Source organism: Typopeltis vanoorti, chromosome 8, assembly GCF_054136105.1.
Source record: "Typopeltis vanoorti isolate ZY-2024b chromosome 8, IOZ_Tvanoo_1.0, whole genome shotgun sequence".
NCBI classification, from domain to species: Eukaryota; Metazoa; Arthropoda; class Arachnida; order Uropygi; family Thelyphonidae; genus Typopeltis; species Typopeltis vanoorti.
In genome coordinates, this window is record NC_143556.1 from 78,687,644 (window position 1) to 78,709,156 (window position 21,513).

The following is a 21,513-nucleotide window of genomic DNA, read 5'->3' on the forward strand; positions in this document are numbered from 1 at the left end:
TCGCTATATTTCCTTACATCATATCCAGTGTTCTGTTCTTTCACCCACTCTCTTCCTCTTGTATATAAACAACATTCTCTCACAGACTTCCAATCCTATAGCTTTGCTGACAACAGTAATTACTCTTTTTCATTTGACAAACCAGTTAGTGCTCAAGTATTAGAATCCTCAAGATCTACCACAACCAAGGACCTGAACTCAGATCTTCTAGCTATATCCCAACCTTGTAAACTTCTGTGCCACCAAAACTTTGTTCTTTCTGATCTCTCACAAGAAGGAGCTCGCATCCCTCCCTCCTTCCCTTCAGTAATACTGAGATATCCAAACATGATCAGATTTCTCTTCTTGGACTGACTTGCATCTCTGATCTTTCCTGACATAACCATATTTCAACTATAGCTTCTGCAACCATCAAAAAACTTGGTGTACTTTTTTGCACCAGACACTGCTTCACACCCTTCACAGCTGCTAATTTTATACAAAGCCCAAAATCTGCCCAGCCATGGAATATTGCTCCTGTATTTGAAGTGATGCACCAGAATCCTCTCTAAGATTGCTTCATTCTATCTGGAGTAGGGCAATCCAGCTAATTAATGATCCCTCTCTTTTACAGACCCACTTTAATCCCTCTCTCATAGATGTTCAGTTTTTGCCTTGTGCCTCTTCTACAGATACTTTCATGGACATTGCTCTGCTGAATTGGCCACTATTATTCCTCCACTCACCTCCAAAATTATTAAAACAAGAGCCACTGCTAACCAACAGCCTTTTACAGTCCATCTTAAAACTCACTGAACCAACTTCACTTCCTCTTTTATTCCATTTGCTTCTGTCCTTTGGAACAGTCTCTCCCACTCTGCCTTCTCCCAAAGATTGCAACCCTCAGCTATTCAAGCAAAATGTGAACAGACTCCTTCTTTCTTCTATTCCTCTTGCCCACATATGGCAGTAGTGTGCTATAGGTCTTGTTGCTTTTTTTGTGTGTGGATCAGATATAAATATATATATATTTATTTATTTATATATATATAAATATGGAAGGAGGCGGTTTGTGTTCATTTATGCAAGAGTTAGAGGAAAAGAGTGTTGCTAGGAGGTTGGCTTTTTCTTTGGGTATTGCAACACTGGTGTCATGTGGATAGGAGGAGGGGGTGGGAGCATAGATGAGCAAAGTTACATCTGATGGCTTTTGCAAGGGACCAGAAGGGACAAGTTTTCTGTTATTGGCCTTTATGAAGTTAGATTCAGATTTGCTGATATTGCATGCTTCCACGTAGGTTGAGTATGAAGCTGGCGGTTCTTGATACAAGCCACCCACGTAGGGTGAGTTTTTTACTTTGAATGTTTTCATACATTTGTTGAACCAGGGCTCAGAAAGTGGACAGGAATTTTGTTGAATGCCTTCATGCCACAGTGAATGATTCTGTGCCCTGCTTAGTGCAAGTGCCTTGGTCAGAAGAGTAGAAGCAATAGTCATGTCATCGAAGAGAAGAGTAGTAGTAGTAATTCCAGAGATCATCCCACTTTTTTTACCTTTGTAATGCCAGGGGACATAAAATTGGGTGTGATCAGAGGAGGGACATTCTGTGAGACTGTAAACTTGCATAAGATTGTGATTTGAGTTGCCGAGAGGAGAGGTAACCTTCACTGTGTGTCTGGAAAGAGAACTAGTTAAAAATATATATACCGGTAAATATAAATAAATAAGATCAAAGGTATTGGGAAAGTGGAGAGGTCTATCTGGAATTCTGGTAGATAGCTGCATGACTGGTGTTAGAGCATTGCTTATAGCAAAAACTTTTGCATCACATCCAGCTTGATCAGTTGTGTTGGGGATGGGGGGGGGGGAGTTGGAGCTGTAGAGATTCAGGTCACCTAGAATGATGATTTTGCTGTTTGGATTGCTGGATTGAAAAATGTCGAGTTTCATGGAGAGGAAAGTGAAGAGGTCTTTGTGGTTTTCAGAGTTTGGAGACTGGTAAGTGCAGCAGATGAATGTTACTAAGTAGAGCAAGGAAACCATCAGCCAGACGAGGTCAAAGGTAGAGGATTCTAAATTTGGCATTCTCTGGCAGGCAATGTCAGAACATACAAAGGCACAGGTCAGAAGAGTCATCTAATAATAAACCAATGTAGTTGGTTTGCCACCCTTGTAGCAAAATGAATCATGAAGAGTATAACTTGGTTGATGCAGCTGCAGTTTGGGTTTCTGTTAAGAGAAGGAGGTCTGGTTTCAATGTCAATAAGTGGCAATGAACATTGTTTATATTGGAATTTATTCTCTGGATTTGTAAATTAGATGTGGAAATGATTTTGTTGTTGGGATCCCAGTAAGTTTGGAATATTGTGTTTGGTTTGATTTGTTTGGATGAACTAGTTGTCAAGGGAGATTTATTTTCTTCACAGTGTTGCTGTCATTGCTTGTCTGTTTCATTTTTTATTTTTGGTTTATTGTTAGATGAATGAGTAAGGGCATACAGTGGAAGGAGTGGACTTGTGAACATGACATCCCATACAGAGAGTGATCAGTCTCCTTGCTCCCACATACCACTACTCAGACTCCCTCACCAGACACAACCTGGAAAGTATGTGGTAGCAAGATTATGCAACAGTTGACTAGGAAGCCTTCTGATTCATTACTGACCAGTTTGGGCCTATATACTATCTGGCAGCCAGCCTGAATTACCACCATTTTAACTACCGTATCCTCAAAGTGGAGGAGGGTCTGGGTCTCTTAAGTCCTTGAAGGGGTGTCACTCACACTGCAAGAAGAGATGGAGGCTGGAGCCACTGCTCTGGAGGCCAAACATAGCTTTCACCCTTCAGGTCCCCCAGTAATCAGGGTGGTGGTGTCTCACTGGGCTATGAAGGTTCATTTACAACGTACCAGTCTAGTTGGTATTTCCTTCAACTAGGAAGATATTCTTTTCAGCGGGAATTCTCGCCTCAAGCACAACAGTTCCTTTTGCGGAAACAGGACATACTACAGGAAGGTGGGGTTGACTTGACAGGGAGAGGCTGTATATTGCACATTCTTACCCATTAGTGGTCCTGTGATCCTAAGTATTGATGAGTTGAGACATCAAGTGAAGATTATAAATGGTATGCTAGCAGAACTGCGAGGAGAAAGGACTTCATTTTGTGAATTTGTATGAGATAACTTTGAGGAGTGGATGAAGCTGTGTAGAGAAACAAGTTATATTTAAATGAATTTGGTGTGAATGGGAGACCTGAGGAAGCAAGTGATGATGTGAAAAAACAAAGAAGTAGAATAGCAGAGGTGAGTGGCATGAAAGAAAAGAACACAGACACAGAGACAAGGTGAACAGGACAAGGTTAATCAAAGTGAACAGGGAGACAGATACTGTGTGAGAAATGAGAATGATGGATACAAAAGTGGAAGTGTACAAGAAAGAATAGAGATGGTCAGGGATGTGGGGAGGGGCAACATATGAGGATGACATCATGACAGGAATAGAGATGAAAGGATATGATGTTTTTCATGAAGACAGGCAGTACAGAAAGGTTGCAGAAGTGTTGTTTCTGGTAACAGAAGAGCTATGCCCAGCCAAGGTAGAGATGCAAATAGTGTCGGTGGTTTTGAAGCAGTAGCGTGAAATAGAGGTAGACAGGATGAAATCTTTAGTTGGGTATTGCTAGTAATCTGGAAATCAGAGAGAAGGAAATCTATAGTAAATTGGTCTGGATAATAAGAAAAGGGGTGACCATTATTGTTAATTGTAATTATGGTGATATAGAATGCAATGAAAAGACAGCATCTGGGGACAAAGAGAATGAATTTCTTGAGTTTTTGATTTACAACCTTAAGCAGTACATAACAGATGATCAAAGGGTCTTGGATTACCTAATCCAAAGATATTATTGTAAATGAGATATCAAATCTGCTTCCAGTCAGTGAAAGTGACCATGAAGTGCTTACTTGGGTAGTGACCAGCTATTTGAGGACTTCTCTGAGAAAAGGATATATATGGAACTTGTAAGGCTGGTGATTATAGTAGCTCAGATAGCTTGCAGTAGTATCAGTAAGTTCAGGAACTGCCTGGTGGAGACAGTGTCAGATTGCATTCCCAAGATCAGCAGGTCCAATAAGGGTATGTATGAAATAGATGAATGAAGAGGTCAGGTATGTGATTTGTAAGATGACATTATGGAGGTGACCCAAGATTGAACTTCGTGACCAAAGGAACGTGGTAGATTTTTCTGTAGTAAATTTCCTTTAGAATTTTAATGGCTATATAATGATTAATACAAAGAGCAGGAGAAAAGGGTAACTCACTTGGGAAGGTTATGCTGCTCATACTGTGCTCAATAAAGTGCATTATGAACAACAATGAGGCTAAAGAAATCCTAGGGAGTTCTTTCGCTACATGGCCAGCATAAAAAAAATTATTATGGAAGGATGATATTAATTGGTGATAATGGTTGAATGATAACCACCAAGCATGATATAGTACAGATGTTAAGTGATCAATTTATATAAAGGTATTTCATCTCAATGAATGTAACATCATGTAGAACTAGAGACCAGTGGAAAGGGAGGAGCTGAAGTTGATGTCATTAAGGGCTGTAGGACTTGATGGTTTATCACCGCATGTCTTGAGGGAATGTTCCAGGTATTTAACAACTGCTTTGAAGTACCTTTCGAACATAAGTCTTAGATTGGGCCAAGTTCCAAAGAAGTGGAAAGAGAGCAAAATTATTCCACTTCATATAAGACTAAGGCATAGTGGAGACCAACTTCAGAATTTAATTGATAATAGCAGCACTCTCTTTGATGGTTAGCGTGGGTTTGCTACAAGAAGAATGTGCTTAAGCAATCAACTTACTTACTTACTTTGCTATAATAAGGTGACAGATGCATTGGACAAATGCATCCTTAGTGGTATATTTACATTTTGCTAAAGCCTTTGATAGATTGCCACATGATAAGCTGGTAATTAAACTGGAACAGATGGGATAGGACAGTAGTTTAGTGCACTGGATTAGAGATTGACTGTCTGATAGGTATGAACAAGTTGTGTATGCTGGAGCAATATCCTACAAAAGGAAAGTCACTAGTGGTGTGTTCCAGGGGTCTGATTTGCAGCTTTTGTGGTTTGATTTGTACATAAATGACATTAAGAAGAACTTGAATAGTGATATACAATTGTTTGCAGATGATGCAAAGTTGGGGAGAACTATGAGATGTAGTAGAACAGATGTTCTAGCCTTGCAGGACTTGGATAGACTGGGTGAGTATGTGGGAATACTAGTTGAATGTAGGAAAGTGTTAGAAATGTTAGACTTGAAATTTCTGGGACATTTTGCTAAAATTTGAGGACAGCACAGTGGATTATGGCAATGATGCAGAGAACAGGGATATATAAAAATAAGGATGTTATGATTTCTTTGAACAGAGTACATAGATTTGACCACCTGATTTTTGAAAGGATGAAGAGATGGTTCTAAAAGGTTCAGAAATGATTTATGAAGGTGGTTCTGGTCTCTGAAATATTGAGTATGAAGAAAGATTGAGAGAATACAGTATCCAGTGGACAGGAGGAGGGGGGAGGGGGACATGATAGAGACATATAACTTTGTAAGTGATTATTAGCAGGTTAGTGTGGATAAGATTTTTCATGGAATGGGTGGAGACGGTGGGAGAACAAGAGGCCGTCTCTCTGAAAGTTTCATAAGGAGGGTGTTGAGGGCAACTGGGTGAGGAGTAGGTCTTTTGTTTTGAGAGTGGCGGGTAATTTCAATGCACTGCCTGAAGGGTGCTGTTGAGTGCTGAGATGATGAATGCATTTAAGTCACAGTATGATTGAGCTATGTGTGTGTGTGTGTGTGTATGTGAAAGTGGGACTTCCCACATTGAGTCTTTTGACTCCATGGAGGTCTGTTGTTAGTAATGTTATATAATAATTATATTGAGCTTGGTGACCAAAGAAAAGTGGTAGATATTTCTGTAGTAAATTTCCTTTAGAATATTATTAATGTTGTGAGCCTTACCCAGGTCTATTTGTAGTTTTTGTTATAACAAGTGGTAATGGGTACACATCTGTAGCACAGTCAGCAAGATGATCTTTGTTTGGAAAGACCAGACTTTGAATAAAAAAATTTAAAAAAAACTAACAGTTTTTTTGAGTAGTGATAGTTGACTGCAATAAATATGTTGAATTTTCTTGCTTAAACAATTTACTATAATTTTTCTCCAAGCAGAGATCTTTTGCACAGTTTTGATTCTGTGAAATTTCTGCCTTCACAAGTATGATAAGTATTACCACCTTATCAAAACAAACACAAAAAAATGCAATATTTCAAATGAGTGAGATAAATAGTGCTGGTTTAATTTTACACTCAGCTGTTAATACATACAAGGGTAGTCTGAAAAGTTCTCGGCCTCGACCATAGATGGCAACACTATCAGCAACATTTCCTTTTCTAAGTTGGTACATCTGTCATAAGCATCCGTGTGAAATTGCAAGTCATTCTCTGAAGTAGTTTGTTTTATACAGCTGTCTGAAACAAAAGTGCTGTCTCCCTTGAAATGGATAAAATTGAGTATCGTGCAGTTATAAAATTATTTGTAAAAGAAGGTTTAACACCAAAAGAAATTCATTCGAAGTTCATAAAAATGTATGGGTGCTCTTCTCCTTCGATTTTGACAATTAAGAAATGGGCTGCCGAGTATAAACATGGCCATACCAGCCTTGAAGATGATCCACATGAAGGACGTCCAAAAAGTGTAACAACACCAGAAACCATTGATCTAGTGCATGATATGGTATTGGATGACCGCAAGTCAAAGTGCATGAAATTGCTGAGACTATAGGCATTTCAAAAGAACGTCTAGGATATATTTTGCATGAAGAATTGCAAATGAAAAAAGCTTTGCACAAGATGGGTGCCATGCTTGCTCACAGCAGATCAAAAATGCACTTGCATGAAAATCTCTGAACAGTGCTTGGAGCATTTTAACAAGAATAAAACTGATTTTGTGCATTGATTTATTACTATGGATGAGACTGGGATTCACCATTACACACCAGAATCCAAACAGCAGTCAAAACAGTGGACAGAAGCTGGTGGTTCAGCATCAAAGAGGACAGAGTCGATTCCATCAACAGGAAAGATCATGGCATCGGTGTTTTGGGATGCTAAAGGCATGTTGTTTATTAATTATCTTGATAGGGTAAAACAATAACTGGAGAATATTTTTCCGATCTTTTAACCAGACAAGACGAAAAAATTCGTGAGAAAAGACTCGGTTTGCAGATGAGAAAAATCATCTTTCATCAGGACAATGCACCTGCCCACAAAAGTGTTTTGGCAATGGGAAAATTAAGGGATCTGCACTATGAATTGTTTGAACATCCACTCTATTCCTCCAGATTTGGCTCTCTCTGACTTCTATCTCTTCCCAAAACTAAAACTCTTCCTCGCTGTTTAGCATTTTTCTTTGAATCAAGAGATGATTACAGCTGTATCTGCAGATTATCTGCAAAATAACCCTCTACAGGGTTATTTTGCAGATCTTACTGAGAACCACTAGAGGGACAGGATAATGGCGCTTGAATAAATGCAGTGGTATTAAGGGAGAATATGTTTAAAAATAAAAATAATTTTGAAATTATAAATTCGTTTTTTCATTGTTAGGCCAAGAACTTGATTTGCCTGTCAGAGATAGAACACTAAACTAAAGTTATATTTAAGGAATCAACAGTCTTAAGCCATATCCAAAAGAATGAATTTTTACTGCCTGATAAGTTATTTCCAGCTATGAAAGTGGTTTTCAATATCATGTATTCAGTTCTTTCATGTAAGAAGTGGTCATCACTCACTCAACAGTAATTTTAATTATCATTTAGAGCTTTTGATGTTTAAGAACATGCTAGAGCAATGGTGCATAGTATACTAAAATGTCATTTGTTTCATTCTTGAATTTGTCATCATTTATTGATACTGACAGGAGAAATATATGATAACCGCTCTGGAACAAACCAGAAATGCAAGCAGAGCCTGTTGTTGCATTGGAAGTATAAACTATATCTGTCTTAGTCATACAAAGTACTTTTATTATATATATAGAGAGAGATAAACTTGTAAGTGTATTTTTATATTCTATTTTTCCCCTTTTTCATTTCCAGCTCAGTCATTTCCAACACCAATGGAAGAGCCTAAGAAAGTTCTTAAGGTCCATTACTTGGGCACAACTCAAGTTACAAGAGCAGTAGGAATGGAAGTACTAAATTCTGCTATCGATACCTTAGCAGCACAAATTGTCCCTTCCCACTATAAATTCGTGAATGTTGCAGTAGCTCCTTCTACAATTACAATTACAGAACCAGGGGTAAGGACATTTCAAGGTTGCTCTTAATTAAATAGTATTAACTGGTACCAAGTGGATATGGCTGTAAGGTAGATTTATGTTTATAGTTTTAATATGTGTAAGATTATTAAAAAAATAATTTTAAGGATGGATGGGGTTACCATATATGTTTCATCTCCTGTTTACAGAGCACATACAGGCAGTTCCCACTTTATGAATTCCTGGGATTACCAGTCCGAGTATCAAGTGTCAACAAATAAATAATCAAAAATATGACCATTAATTGCAATAAATAAATGCTAAACATTCATAACTATGTCATTTCAAGCCATGTGTGTGTAGCTATACAATACAGTACTACTATACACGTGTTTTGCTTGTGTAAGCAGATGACAGCTCACTGACTCACATAACATAAATCACTTACCACATTATTAAGTGGTTGTTTTGCCCTTTCTTTTTGCTATCTTGTTTTTATTTCACATTTGATTTCACAGATGAGTCTTGACAGACTTTGTTCTTAAGAAGGACCTCCTGCGATGAGTCTTTTGACTCCACGGAGGCCTGAATAATAATAATAATAATAATTTATCCATCTTATTAATACTATGAAGAACGATGTTAATAAAAAGAAACAGTGAAGATGAACCATCAATGAGTATAAATGTGGTAATGATGAAGAATAAACATTCCTCAAAATTTGTGTGACATAAATAATTTGCTTCATTTTAAAGGGAATGTTTTCATTTCTTTTGATAAATAAACTGTTTATTCATAAACTATCATTTTGTTGACTGTTATTTAACATTACCATTACAAATTTCATTGTGCAGCATAACTTTTGTTTTTAACATTGTTAGACTTAATAGTCTAACAATGAATGAATGGTTCTAGCATGTATGTATTAAGCTATGGAAAATAAATTCCCATTTTACAAACTCACACTAGGAACTACCTGTACTTTATATTATTTCGAAATACATGCTAGAACCCATTCATTAAAGGAGCACTTACATTATTAAAACACTTAAGGAATAGAACAACGTAGTTAAGGATATAAATTAAATTAAACTTTAATAAATATTTTCCGATATTTCGGCAAATATTTGGCCACATGGCTCTGAAACACTTCTCTCCTTCTTAACACACTTAAACAACCAACACCCCAGAATCAAATTCACTCTGGAAAAAGAGGAAAACAACAGCCTCCCTTTCCTAGACACACTAGTCACCCGCCAGCCTAAGGGATCCTTGGTTTTCTCAGTTTACAGAAAACCCACCCGTACAGGCAGATACATTCACCAACAATCCCACCACCTCCCCTCACAACAATATGGAGTAGTGAAAACACTATACAACAGGGCTAAACTAATCTGTTCAAACGACTTGGCCCTAAACACTGAACTAAATCACATCTTCAACACTTTCTCAGCCAATGGCTACCCCCCCCCCCCAAAAAAAAAAAAAAAAATCCAAAAAATATTAGAACCTACAAACCACAGATCCCCCCCCCCAACAAGGATTACTCTAAATTCATCACCATTCCCTACATCCGAGGCACCTCGGAAAAGATTACCAAAATCTTAAAAAAACATGACCTGACCTCCTGTTACAAACCTTACAGAAAATTGGCATCACTTATCCGCTCCACTAAAGACCAACCACTTCCCCTAGACCTACCTGGTGTTTACCAGGTCCCTTGCAGTTGTAAACTGTCTTACTTTGGCCAAACAGGCAGGACAGCGAATATCAGAATTTCAGAACACAAGGACTACATCCGTTTTCACAAATACAGTCATTCTGGGCTTGCGGACCATGCTCTGGATATACGCCACAGAATACAGTGGAAGAAAGCTACAGTGATACACCGTAGCAAATACAAATTTGAAAGACTCTTTATGGAATCAGCCTCAGCCCTAAGAAATTCTCCAAACCTTAACAAATTTGGTTGTATGCGACTGCCCCAAATTTGGGAGGCCTACATCTGCAGACCTTCAGCCCAACGGCCAAGAACACCTACTTAGCCCGCTAGAAGGCACCATCAGGACTTAAGGAATAGAACAACGTAGTTAAGGATATAAATTAAATTAAACTTTAATAAATATTTTCCGATATTTCGGCAACGTCACGTTGTCATTTTCTAAAGGAACTTACAAAAAAGTTACGTGCCGAAATATCGGAAAATATTTATTAAAGTTTATTTTAATTTATATCCTTAACTACGTTGTTCTATTCCTTAAGTGTTTTAATAATACATAACCAACGTATAAGCCTGTCTACGAGGAGCACTTACATGTTTTTATAATTATGGTTTTAAGAAAAGTTTTGAAAATTTACTAATTTCTAAATGCTTTCTTTTTAAGGATAAAGTAAATGCCGGCCTGGTTAGTTGTGTGGCTAGCATATCTTTTCTCCAACCAAACAGGCTGCACCCACAGCCTATTTGGTTGAATCAATTTCATCGCCTGGTGTGACACCATCTCCCTACTTATTTGTGGCCTGAAATATCTTGAAAAAGTTCAATGTTTGGTCTCTCTAGAGCAGTTTCCAGACTATGAAAAAACAATCAATGCAAAAAAAATGCAATAAAAAAAAATACCATATTTTTCTATAGATAACGCGCACCCTCAACTTTTTCATCACTCCTTTTGATGTATAGATAATGCGCATGCACCAACTAGTGGTAGATTTAGGAAGTACAAACAGGGGACTTGTATGGGCTGCATCATTCTCTTGTAACTAGTTGCATCAACAATTGAAAGGTAGGTGTACATTTTTTTGTATTTTATGAAGTTACATTATTCCTGACATCCTGTTTTAAAATATTTCATAAAGTAAATCATTATTTGTTTACAATTTGTTATTAGATCTGAATTACCCATGGAAGACAGAAGTACTTCTCGGAGAAAATCCTACACGGCGCAGTTCAAGCTTGAAGTGGTAGAAGTAGCAAAGGAAAAGACAATCGTGAAGCTGGTAGATTGTTCAGTGTTGGAGAAAGTAGTGTTCGTGAATGGTGAAAGGCTGAAACAGTCCTGAAATGTTTACATATGAGAAAATGTGCTATGAGGTTTAGAAGGTGCTTGTGGCCAACCATAGGAGAAAAAAAACTGTTTGTTTGGGTTGTTAGTGAAAGAGCTAAAGGTATAAGAATATCTACTGTCTGTGTGTTGCAGGAATTGAAAAGAATTGCACAAAACGATAACATAAAGGATTTCAAGACCAACCCATCTTAGGTTTTTGGATTTATGAAGAGAAACAATTTAAGTGTGCGCTCCTCCACTAGTGTTGGACAAAATTTGCCATGTGACTGGGAAGCGAAAGTAGCTAAAGTTCATTTGTTTCTGAGAGAAAACTTGTGTGGGGTTGATGCTTGTCACTTTGGGAATATGGATGAGGTTCCTGTAAGTTTTGATATGCCTAGTTCTAGGACTGTGAATCTGAAGGGAGCAAAAGAGGTTTCAGTTGCTACAACAGGGCACAAAAGGTCTGCAGTAAGTAACTGCAGATTGTTCCAAACTGCCATCAATGGTGATTTTCAAAAGAAAGACTTTTCCAAAAGGTTGCGATTCCAAAGATATTATTGTTACTGCTAATGATAAAGGTTGTATAAATTCCGACGTTATGAAATTTTGGTTGGAGAATGTGTGGCGAAAGAGAAAAATGGCATTTTTCAACCCAAAATCTTTGTTAGTGTTGGATTTGTGTAGGGCACACACGACAGCAGAAGTTAAAACAATTGTAAGTATTACAAATTGGCCATCATTCCAGGTGGTTTAACAAAAAAAAACTCCAACCCCTTGATCTTTCAGTAAATAAACCATTCAAAGACAATTTGCGGACTAAGTGGGAAGACTGGATGATGAATGGCATCCACGAATATAACAAAACAGGACAGATGAAAAGAATGTCATATAAAGATATAGTTACTTGGATTGTAGAAAGTTGGGCTACTGTAAGTGAAAACTGTGTTACAAATGGTTTCATTAAAGCACAAGGGAATGCAGTGGTGTACAGTGACAATGATTATGAAGCTGAAGAAATACCAAACGAAATCTTTAATACAATTGATTCATTCAATATTGAGTCTGATGAAGAATTTTTTTGGTTTTGAATAGTGTAATATTCAATAAATATTAAGTAATACTTCTACCTTAGTTTTATTATTACATTTGATTTCTGAGAGGAGATTTCCACATAGCCTTTAAAGGAATGCAGAGAACCGACCAGGGCTTCTGACCTAATGTCCAATCCTCACCTTTGGGTATCTACTTGGATACTGAACGAACGAGGATGGGCTTTCAATTTGGGATTTAGCCGACCAAATTGTATTCTTATTGGTTAAACCAAAATAAAAAATGGTGGTACAACATGACAAAATTTCATGCCGGCTGGGCCGTCGCCTGGTTAAACAAGGCCCCCATTGTTTTCGCCAGGGCAAACAGCGAAAAGTCAGCTACTGGAACAAATCTGAAAACACACCCCAACTCAACATCACCAGAGATAAAGATTGGTATTATCAACATAAGAAGCCTCAATGGCAAAGAAATGGAGCTAGCTGAGGAATTAGATAAGTACCAGATTGACATAATGGGTGACTGAAACAAAAAAGACAAAAACTGGTGAGATCTTTCTGAGCAATAAATACAAAATGTTATATTCAGACAATGACAATCAAGGAAAAGGAGTAGCCATAGTATTCAACACAAAATACGAGGCTAATCTTCTTGAATGGCAGTCAGTCTCAAGTAGAGTAATGTGGGCAATTTGAGAATGGGGAACTGGACAATGAAACTTATTTGTGCCTATGGTCCCACAGAAGGTTCCACTAAGTTAGAAGTAGGGGAATTTTTTGAGGCTTTAGAAAAGCAACTGACACAATGAAAAAGGAAAAGTTGGTCCTTGTTGGGGATCTAAATAGCAGAGTAGGAAATGATTATGAGACATACAAAAATATTTTGGGAAAATTTGGAGAAAAGAGCAAAGCTAATAATAATGGCAAATATCTGTTGGATTTCTGCTCAGGACATGGACTGGTTATTACTAACACCATGTTCCAATATAAAAATGTGCACAAATTCACATGGAAAGAAGAGGCAAGGAATAAGAAAAGTCTCATTGACTATGTTATTGTTGATAGTGATGTTTTCTCATTGGTGCAGGACACCAGAGTGTACAGAGAATTTGAAATTGGAAGTGATCACTATTTAGTCTTGAGCAGGATAAAGTTGAATTTCAAATTGAAAGGAATAACATGTAAGAAAATTTTAAAGCGAATAAAAGTTGAGCAGCTCTCAGATGTGAACTGTAGACTAAAATACACAAAGATTATTGAATTAAAAATGAAAGAGTTTGAGAATGGGAATCAAACCTTGGAGATTCAGTGGCAAACCTTGAAGAAACCCTGATTGATTCAGCTAGAGAGGCATGTGGTGAAGTTGTCCTCAATACAGGGTTGACAAGGATAGAAAAATTAGAACTCCATGGTGGACACAGGAAGTTAAAGAAGCAGTGAAGGAAAAGAAGAAAGCATATCAAAAGTTCCTGGCAAATAAGTCAGTTTGTGCTCTTAGAGAATACAGAGACAAATGCAAGAATGCTAAACACTGTGTAAAACTAGCTAAACAAAAGTCATGGGAGGACTTTGGCAAGAATATAGAAAATAATATCAAGAAGGTGGCAGAATATTCTGGTGGTTGTTGAAGAAGCTTAGGAATGGAGGAAAGAGTGCTGTAAAAGGAATTAGAGATGATAAAGGTGATGTGAAAACCGGAGAAAAGGATATCCTTGAAGTATGGAGTAATTACTTCGAAAAATTGCTAAATGAAAGTAGCAGTGATGACAGTCCCGTGATAAAAACGCTGACCAGGCATGGAATCAGGAATACACATCCATGCTTGAAGTAGAAAAAGCCATCAAAAGTCTGAAATGTGGAAAGGCAGCTGGAGTAGATGTTATTCGACCAAAAATGCTCAAGTATGGAGGTGTAAAGTTTTACAGTGGCTACACTGCATAGTTCAGAGGGCCTGGACAGAAGAACAAATTCCAGATGGAGTAGAGCTCTCATAATACCCATATATAAAAAGGGAAATAAAACTGAATGTGAGAATTACAGAGGTATTTCCCTACTAAATGTTCCTGGCAAGATCTATGCAAGTATACTTGAGAAACGATTGAGAAGAATTGTGGAAGTAAAGCTTGGTGAAGAACAAGCTGGATTCAGGCCAAATAGAGGCTGTCAGGATCAGATCTTCACTTTACGACAAATAGTTGAGAAAGCATGTGAATATAACAAAGATCTGTATTTAAGTTTTGTTGATCTGGAAAAGTCATATGACAAGGTGCCAAGAGAGAAGCTATTCAGTACGCTACAGTTATGTGGTGTCAGTGGGGCATTATGTCAAGCAATACTTAGTCTGTATTTGAGTTGTAAGTCGGCAGTTAGAATTGAAGGAAGTACAGGAAGATGGTTTAATGTTAAATCTGGTGTGAGACAAGGATGTACATTATCCCCTCTGTTATTCATTATCTATATGGATCACATTATGAAGGAAAGTGGTATTAAACATGATATCAAAATTGGAGATGTTAATGTCAGCTCTTTGCTTTATGCAGATGATGTTATACTTCTAAATAAATCCGCTACAAGTTTGCAAGATTCCCTGACTAAATTGAATAACTGTTGTAATAGATATGGTATGAAGGTCAGCAATAAAAAGACAAAGACAATGAAAATAGGCAGAATCATTGGAAATGTCAGCTCTGTTGTGAATGGAGAACCTGTGGAACAAGTAAAACATTTCAGCTACTTCGGCGCGATTTTTAGTGAAGATGGTAAATTCAATATAGAAATAAACAACAGAATCAGCAAAGCTGGTATGGTAGGAAGTCAATTGAATAAATTCATATGGAATAAGAGAGAAATTAGTCGGAACACTAAATTAGCTGTATACAAGACAGTGTTCAAACCAGTTTTAACTTATAGATCTGAGAGCTGGGTCAGAAGTAAAACACTTGACCAAAGACTAGAGACTGCAGATATGAGCGTCCTGAGAAAGATTAGAGGCGTGAACAGATGGCATCAATGGCAATATCATATTAAAAACGAGGATATTAGGAAAGAACTTGACATTGTCAGCATCCAGGAATGTGTTAGCAGAGCTAGTCTCAGGTGTTATGGTCACTTAAATAGAATGGTAGAGGATAGATTAGCAAAACAAGTGTTCTCTGCCAGGTTGGCAGGAAAATGACCCAGAGGAAGATCAAGATATAGGTGGATTGATACGGTACAAAGTGCCTTAGACGATAGAAATATAATATCTGATAATGTTGGAGTCTTGACAAGTATCAGGCTGATTTGGAGGAAAATTGTAGATAGGAAGTTAGTAATGATGTAATTTTTTTCATGTAGTACTATCATATCCTGTACACCCCTTGACGGTACATGGCAGGAATTTGATGATGATGATGCTAGAACCCATTCATTAAAGGAGCACTCACCTGTTTTTATAATTACATACTAGGAAACGTGCTATGTGGTTTGGAAGGTGCTTGTGGCGTTCTAAACATATCTTGTGTAGAAGATATCTTCTAAACATGTGGCTAGCATATCTTTTCTCCATCCAAACAGGCTGTGGGTTCAAATTCCCCGACATGGATATTTTGTGATTGTCTTTAGTTGGCAGATGGATTTCATAGCCTGGTGTGAGACCACCTCCCCACTTATTGGTGGCCTGAAATAGCTTGAAAAAGTTCAATGTTTGTTCTCTAGAGCAGTTTCCAGACTATGAAAAAACAATCAATGCAAAAATATATATATATATAATTGATAAAAATAGAAAGAAAAAAAAATCCTTAGCCTACCTACGATGCAAAATGCTATAGGTTTGCATATAACCTTTCATGAGACAGCATAAAAGAAGTGGGGAGGGGACATAAAATCAGATTTTGAAGGTCAAACTATCTGGTGGTCAGTTTTGATACTTACACTTTTGAGAACAGTATTTTTATAATTTTAGGTACTTTCAAAAAGACTTAAAAGAAATAGGCAAATCTTTAGAATAGATCTGAAAATAATTTTGAATATTTTAAAGTAGTTCCCAGCTTTATGAGTTAATTTGTTCCTCGTTGCACACTCATAAAGCAGGAATCTAGTTCCTATAGATCAGTGTTTCTAAACGGGGGGGGGGGGGGGGGGCAATTAGAAAATGTACATGTAAATATTTATATTATATTTTTTCAGAACTTGGCTGACTATTATGCTAGAGAGGGGGCATCAAATTCTTTGAGATGTTGAGGTGGGACATCAAGATCTTTGAGACGTTAAGGTGGGGCATGATCCAAAAAACAACGAGAAACACTGCTATAGATGTAATGTTAAAAACAAGGGTTACATTCTCAACGATGAAATATGACCATAGTAATATTTTAGGTGGGAGCTGAATTTCACCATGTGTGAGACCAGTAGCCCACTTATTGGAAGCCCGAGGTGGCTTGAATAAGTTACATGTTTGGTCTCTAGAGCAGGGGTTATTATTATTACCCAAGACCTCATGGAATCAAAGACTTATCTGAGAGGTCTTTTTATCACACACACACACACAGCTCATCATACTGTGCTTTGAACACATTCAAACTCCCTGCAGACACCACACTCTCAGGCAAGGCATTCCAATCATTTACGTCTGCACGAAAAAAACCTGCCTCTTACTCCCCTTTATACACCTTCTTTATACAGTTTCCAGGGATGACCTCTGGTTCTAGCCCAATCTCCCACTATTTTCTGTAGAACTTCTCTAGCATTGATTCTATAACAACCCCTTACCAACTTGTAGGACTCTATCATATCTTCCCTCTTCCTCCTGTCCACCAGACTCTGCAAATTGCGTCTCCTCAATCTTTCCTCATACTCGATATTCCAGAGGTCAGAAACTAACTTCGTCGCCTTTGGACCCTTTCCAACATTTCTTCATCCTTTTGAAAACCAGGTGAACAAATCTGAGCACAATAGTCTATGTGTGGTCTAATCAAAGTCTTATACAACAGAATAAAAATCGCCCTACTTCCACACATCAGTGTCCTCCGCATCATTCCCAGAAGCCTTTGTGTTGTCTTCACAATTTTGGCTATGTGTCCCCTAAATTTTAGAATCTTATCCACTATCACCCCCAGATCTCTTATTTCTTCCCCCTCCAACAATGTATCCTCACCAAGCATAAATTCTGCATCCCATCTTTGTTTTCCTAATTTTAAAACCTTACATTTTACAACATTGAACTCACATCCCCATTTCCGTGCCCAATCACTCAATTTATTCAAGTCTTCCTGCAAGGTCACAACATCCTCACTACTCTTCATGGTTCGTCCCAACTTTACATCATCTGCAAACAACTGAATATCTCCATCCAAATCTTCACTTATATCATTAACATACAAGTTAAACAGTGATGGCCCTAAAACAGATTCCCTGAGGCACTCCGCTAGTGACTTTCCTTTTCCTTGACATCACTCCCCCATACACAACTTGTTGATACCTATCAGACAGCCAATCTTCAATCCAATGCACCAGTCTGATATCCAACCCCATCCGCTCTAATTTGACTATCAATTTATCATGAGGTACTTTATCAAAAGCCTTTGTGAAATCCAAGTATATTACTGTGTATCCTTCTCCTCTGTCCAAGTAAGCAGTCACTTTATTGTAATAAGTAAATAGATTACTAAAGAATGACCTCCCTTTCTGGACTATGTAAAAAATAAAAATTAATAAAACATAGGGGGAAAAAAACCCTTAGTCTATCAACAGTGCGAATGTTCTGATGGTAGACTAAGTATGGAAGCCACATAAAAAATAATAATGATAGAGGTACTCTCTAGAAAATCAATTATGCTAATATCATACCCTTCATTGTGAAGTTCACATACTGTAATGATAGAATTTAAATTTTAAAGCTGTCCTCTGTTTCATTCGTGGTCAAATTAAGCAAGAAATTGCAGTCTTTTATGTGATAAACAGGGATTCACTCGCTGCTTTAGACTTGCGAAAGCAGGTACAGAATGGTCATCTAAGTGTAATTTTAACAAGGGGAGAAGTTACGTTTTTTGAACTAGATACATTCTCTCATTGCGAGTTCACAGAAAGTGGATCAGGAAGCTTTAAAACATATTTATATGTCATCAATGTGTAGGTGGAAGGAATGCGATACTATTGATGATCACATGAAGGCAAAAGCTGATGCATTAGCAAGGACTTTAGATACAACTCTTGGGCCGTCTGTGCCAGGACTTTTAACCTTGGAGAAAAGTTATTTTGACATTGGTGGAAATTCTTTAAACTCTGTCATTACAGTATGTGAACTTCACAATGAAGGGTATGAAATTAGCATAACTGATTTTCTAGAAAGTACCAGTTTTCAAGATGTGCTTAAGAAAATGGGACAATGATAGAGGTAATCAAAACCATAGTTTATGATTAAACCATGATATTATCTAAAGAGTTGAAATCTTAATTTTTTTTTTTTTTTCAGAAAAGTTGAATGTATGAAAGCATAGCCTTTGCAATCAAGCAAATGATAAGAGTCATTGGTTTCCAAGATTGTCTTTCTCTTTTGTTTATAAATTTCATGATCACATGCATAAGCAGTTTTTAAATCTGTAGCAACTTTTCTAGTGCACTCTAATGTCTTGAAACAGTTATGTCTCCTTGAAGGAGTAAACAGGTCCTGTTTCAGCTGTTAAATCTTCTTCTTTCTCAGCTTCTTCACACCATTTTATGGAAGGCTTCTTTTCTGAGCTCTCTTAGAAATAAACTATATCAATAAACTAAGCACAGTAGTACTGTGCTGTACAGTACATGGTTTGAAATGCCATATGTATATGTATGTTTAACATCTATTTATTGCAATCTATATTTTCAATTTTGTCTGGATACTGGAAGAAAAGAACTCATAAAGCAGGAATTGGCTATATTTCATTAAAACTTGTTACACTTCTAAGAGAATACTGTATTATCTTGATATACGCAATGATATATGCATATAATTAGGGCATTTAACTTTCACTAATTCCTTGCAAAAAAAAGAGCAATTTGAAGTATCTTAGCTGTACTTTCTCCCAGACTTCATTGATTCACACCCAGACATTATGATTCAGTACAGTAAATACTATTATATAACTAATTTCCAAACCCTCATATCTACAATGCCATTTTAAAAGAAATTCACTGTATCAAAAACTTGACTATATTGAACTGTTTCTGTGATTCTTCAAGTTTGTTATATGGGAATTATTATTATTATTCAGGCCTCCATGGAGTCAAAAGACTCATCATGGGAGGTCCTTTCTAAGAAACACAAAGTCTATCAAGACTCATCGAGGGGGAGGTCCCCCCCCTAAGAAACACAAAGTCTATCATACCACTCCTTGAACTCATTGACCGTTCTCGCTCTCACCACTCCATCAGGCAATGCATCAGGTGGTTGAACCATGCATTCCATGGTTCAACCACCCTCCATGCAAAGAAACCACTCCTCATCCTCTTGCTCACAGTTTCCTTTCGTAACCTCCAGGGATGGCCTCTTGTCATCACTCCTTCCCGCTGTTCAACCAAGCAAAAGAACTTTCCATTGTCAACCCTGTAACCACCTCTCAACAGTTTAAGTCTCAATCATATCACCTATCCTTCTTCTATCCACCAAACTCTGCAGTCCACATTTCCTCAGCCGATCCTCATAACTATCATTGTACAGTCCTGAAACCACCTTTGTACTCTTTCCACAGTTAATTTATCCCCTTCAAATCCTGGGGACCAAATCTGAGAACAATAGACCAAGTGTGGTCTGATCAGGGTCTTATACAACGGAATGATAACTGTTTTATCTCTGCAGGTCAGTGTCCTTCTCATTATTTCAGCAGTCCTCTGTGTTACCTTCACCACCTTTGCAATATGTCCCCTAAATTTCAGGTTTCTATCAATCATCAACCCCAGATCTCTTGTTTCCCCCTACTTCCTCCAGTATAACTCCTCCCATAGAGTATGCAGTGTCCCATCGATGTTTCCCAAACCTCAAGACCTTACATTTTGCTGCATTAAACTGATAATCCCCCATTCATTTGCCCATCTATCTAGCTTATTCAAATCCTCTTGCAGGGCTACCGCATCTACACTATTACTAATAATCCTTCCCAGCTTCGCATCATCTGCAAACAACTGAATGTCCCTTGCAATCCACTGACAATGTCATTGATATAAAGGTTAAACGATATAGGTCCCATTACTGAGCCCTGTGGGACCCCACTTGTAATCCTCTGCTTCCTTGAAACTGACCCATCATACACAACTCTCTGATACCTATCGAACAGCCAATCCTGAATTTAGTTGACCAATCTGACATCCAGACCCATGTGCTACAACTTAAATATCAGCTTATCATGTGGCACCCTGTCAAATGCCTTCGCTAAGTCTAAGAAAATGGCAGTATATGCCTTTTCCTCATCTAACGCTCTTGTAACTTTATCATAAAAGGCTAGCATATTGCTAAAACAAGAGCACCCCTTCACAAATCCATTTTGACTCTCACAGATAACATTACCCTCATCTGCCTAATGCTGTATACAGTCCTTCACTACTTTCTCCAAGATCTTACTAACTACTGATGACACACAAACTGGCCTATAATTAGACACTTCCAGTCTGCTACCGCCCTTATATAATGGCACTATCTTACCTTCCTTCCATTCCATGGGCACCTTTCCTACAGCCAGACTTTCATTGAAAAGCCAGGTCAAAGGCACTGTCAGTTCCCTATCACATTCTCTCAAAACTCGTGGTGAAATACCATCCAGTCCCACAGCTTTGCTGACATCCAGAGTAATCAGTATTTGAAACACACTCTCCTCCTGTACCTCGAACCTGCCCTATCCCTCTAGCATTAAAACTGACTCCTCCAGGATGAAATACTGCAATAAAGTGTTCATTGAACAATTCTACTATGTCCTCTGCATCACCATTTTTATCCCACAATATCATTCTTCCACAGTCATTTCTCCTCCTACTGGCCATATATCTAAAAAATTCCCTAGGATTTTCTTTGGATCTTAAGAAGGGCTAATCTCCCATATTCCAGTTTCATCTTCCTTACCATACTAGTCACTCTTCTGGCCTGTGTCTTATACTCTTCATG

At 37.7% G+C, this 21,513-nt stretch overlaps 1 protein-coding gene across 1 annotated transcript in view; it reads left to right on the forward strand.

Moving 5' to 3' along the window:
* LOC150104147 (protein Fe65 homolog) overlaps positions 1-21,513 on the forward strand; it is a 554,216-nt gene that overhangs the window by 424,749 nt on the left and 107,954 nt on the right. The window contains exon 14 of the mRNA XM_090396406.1: positions 8,151-8,353. Within this exon, the coding sequence (XP_090252532.1) occupies positions 8,151-8,353 (203 nt within the window). The remainder of the gene's footprint in view (positions 1-8,150; positions 8,354-21,513) is intronic.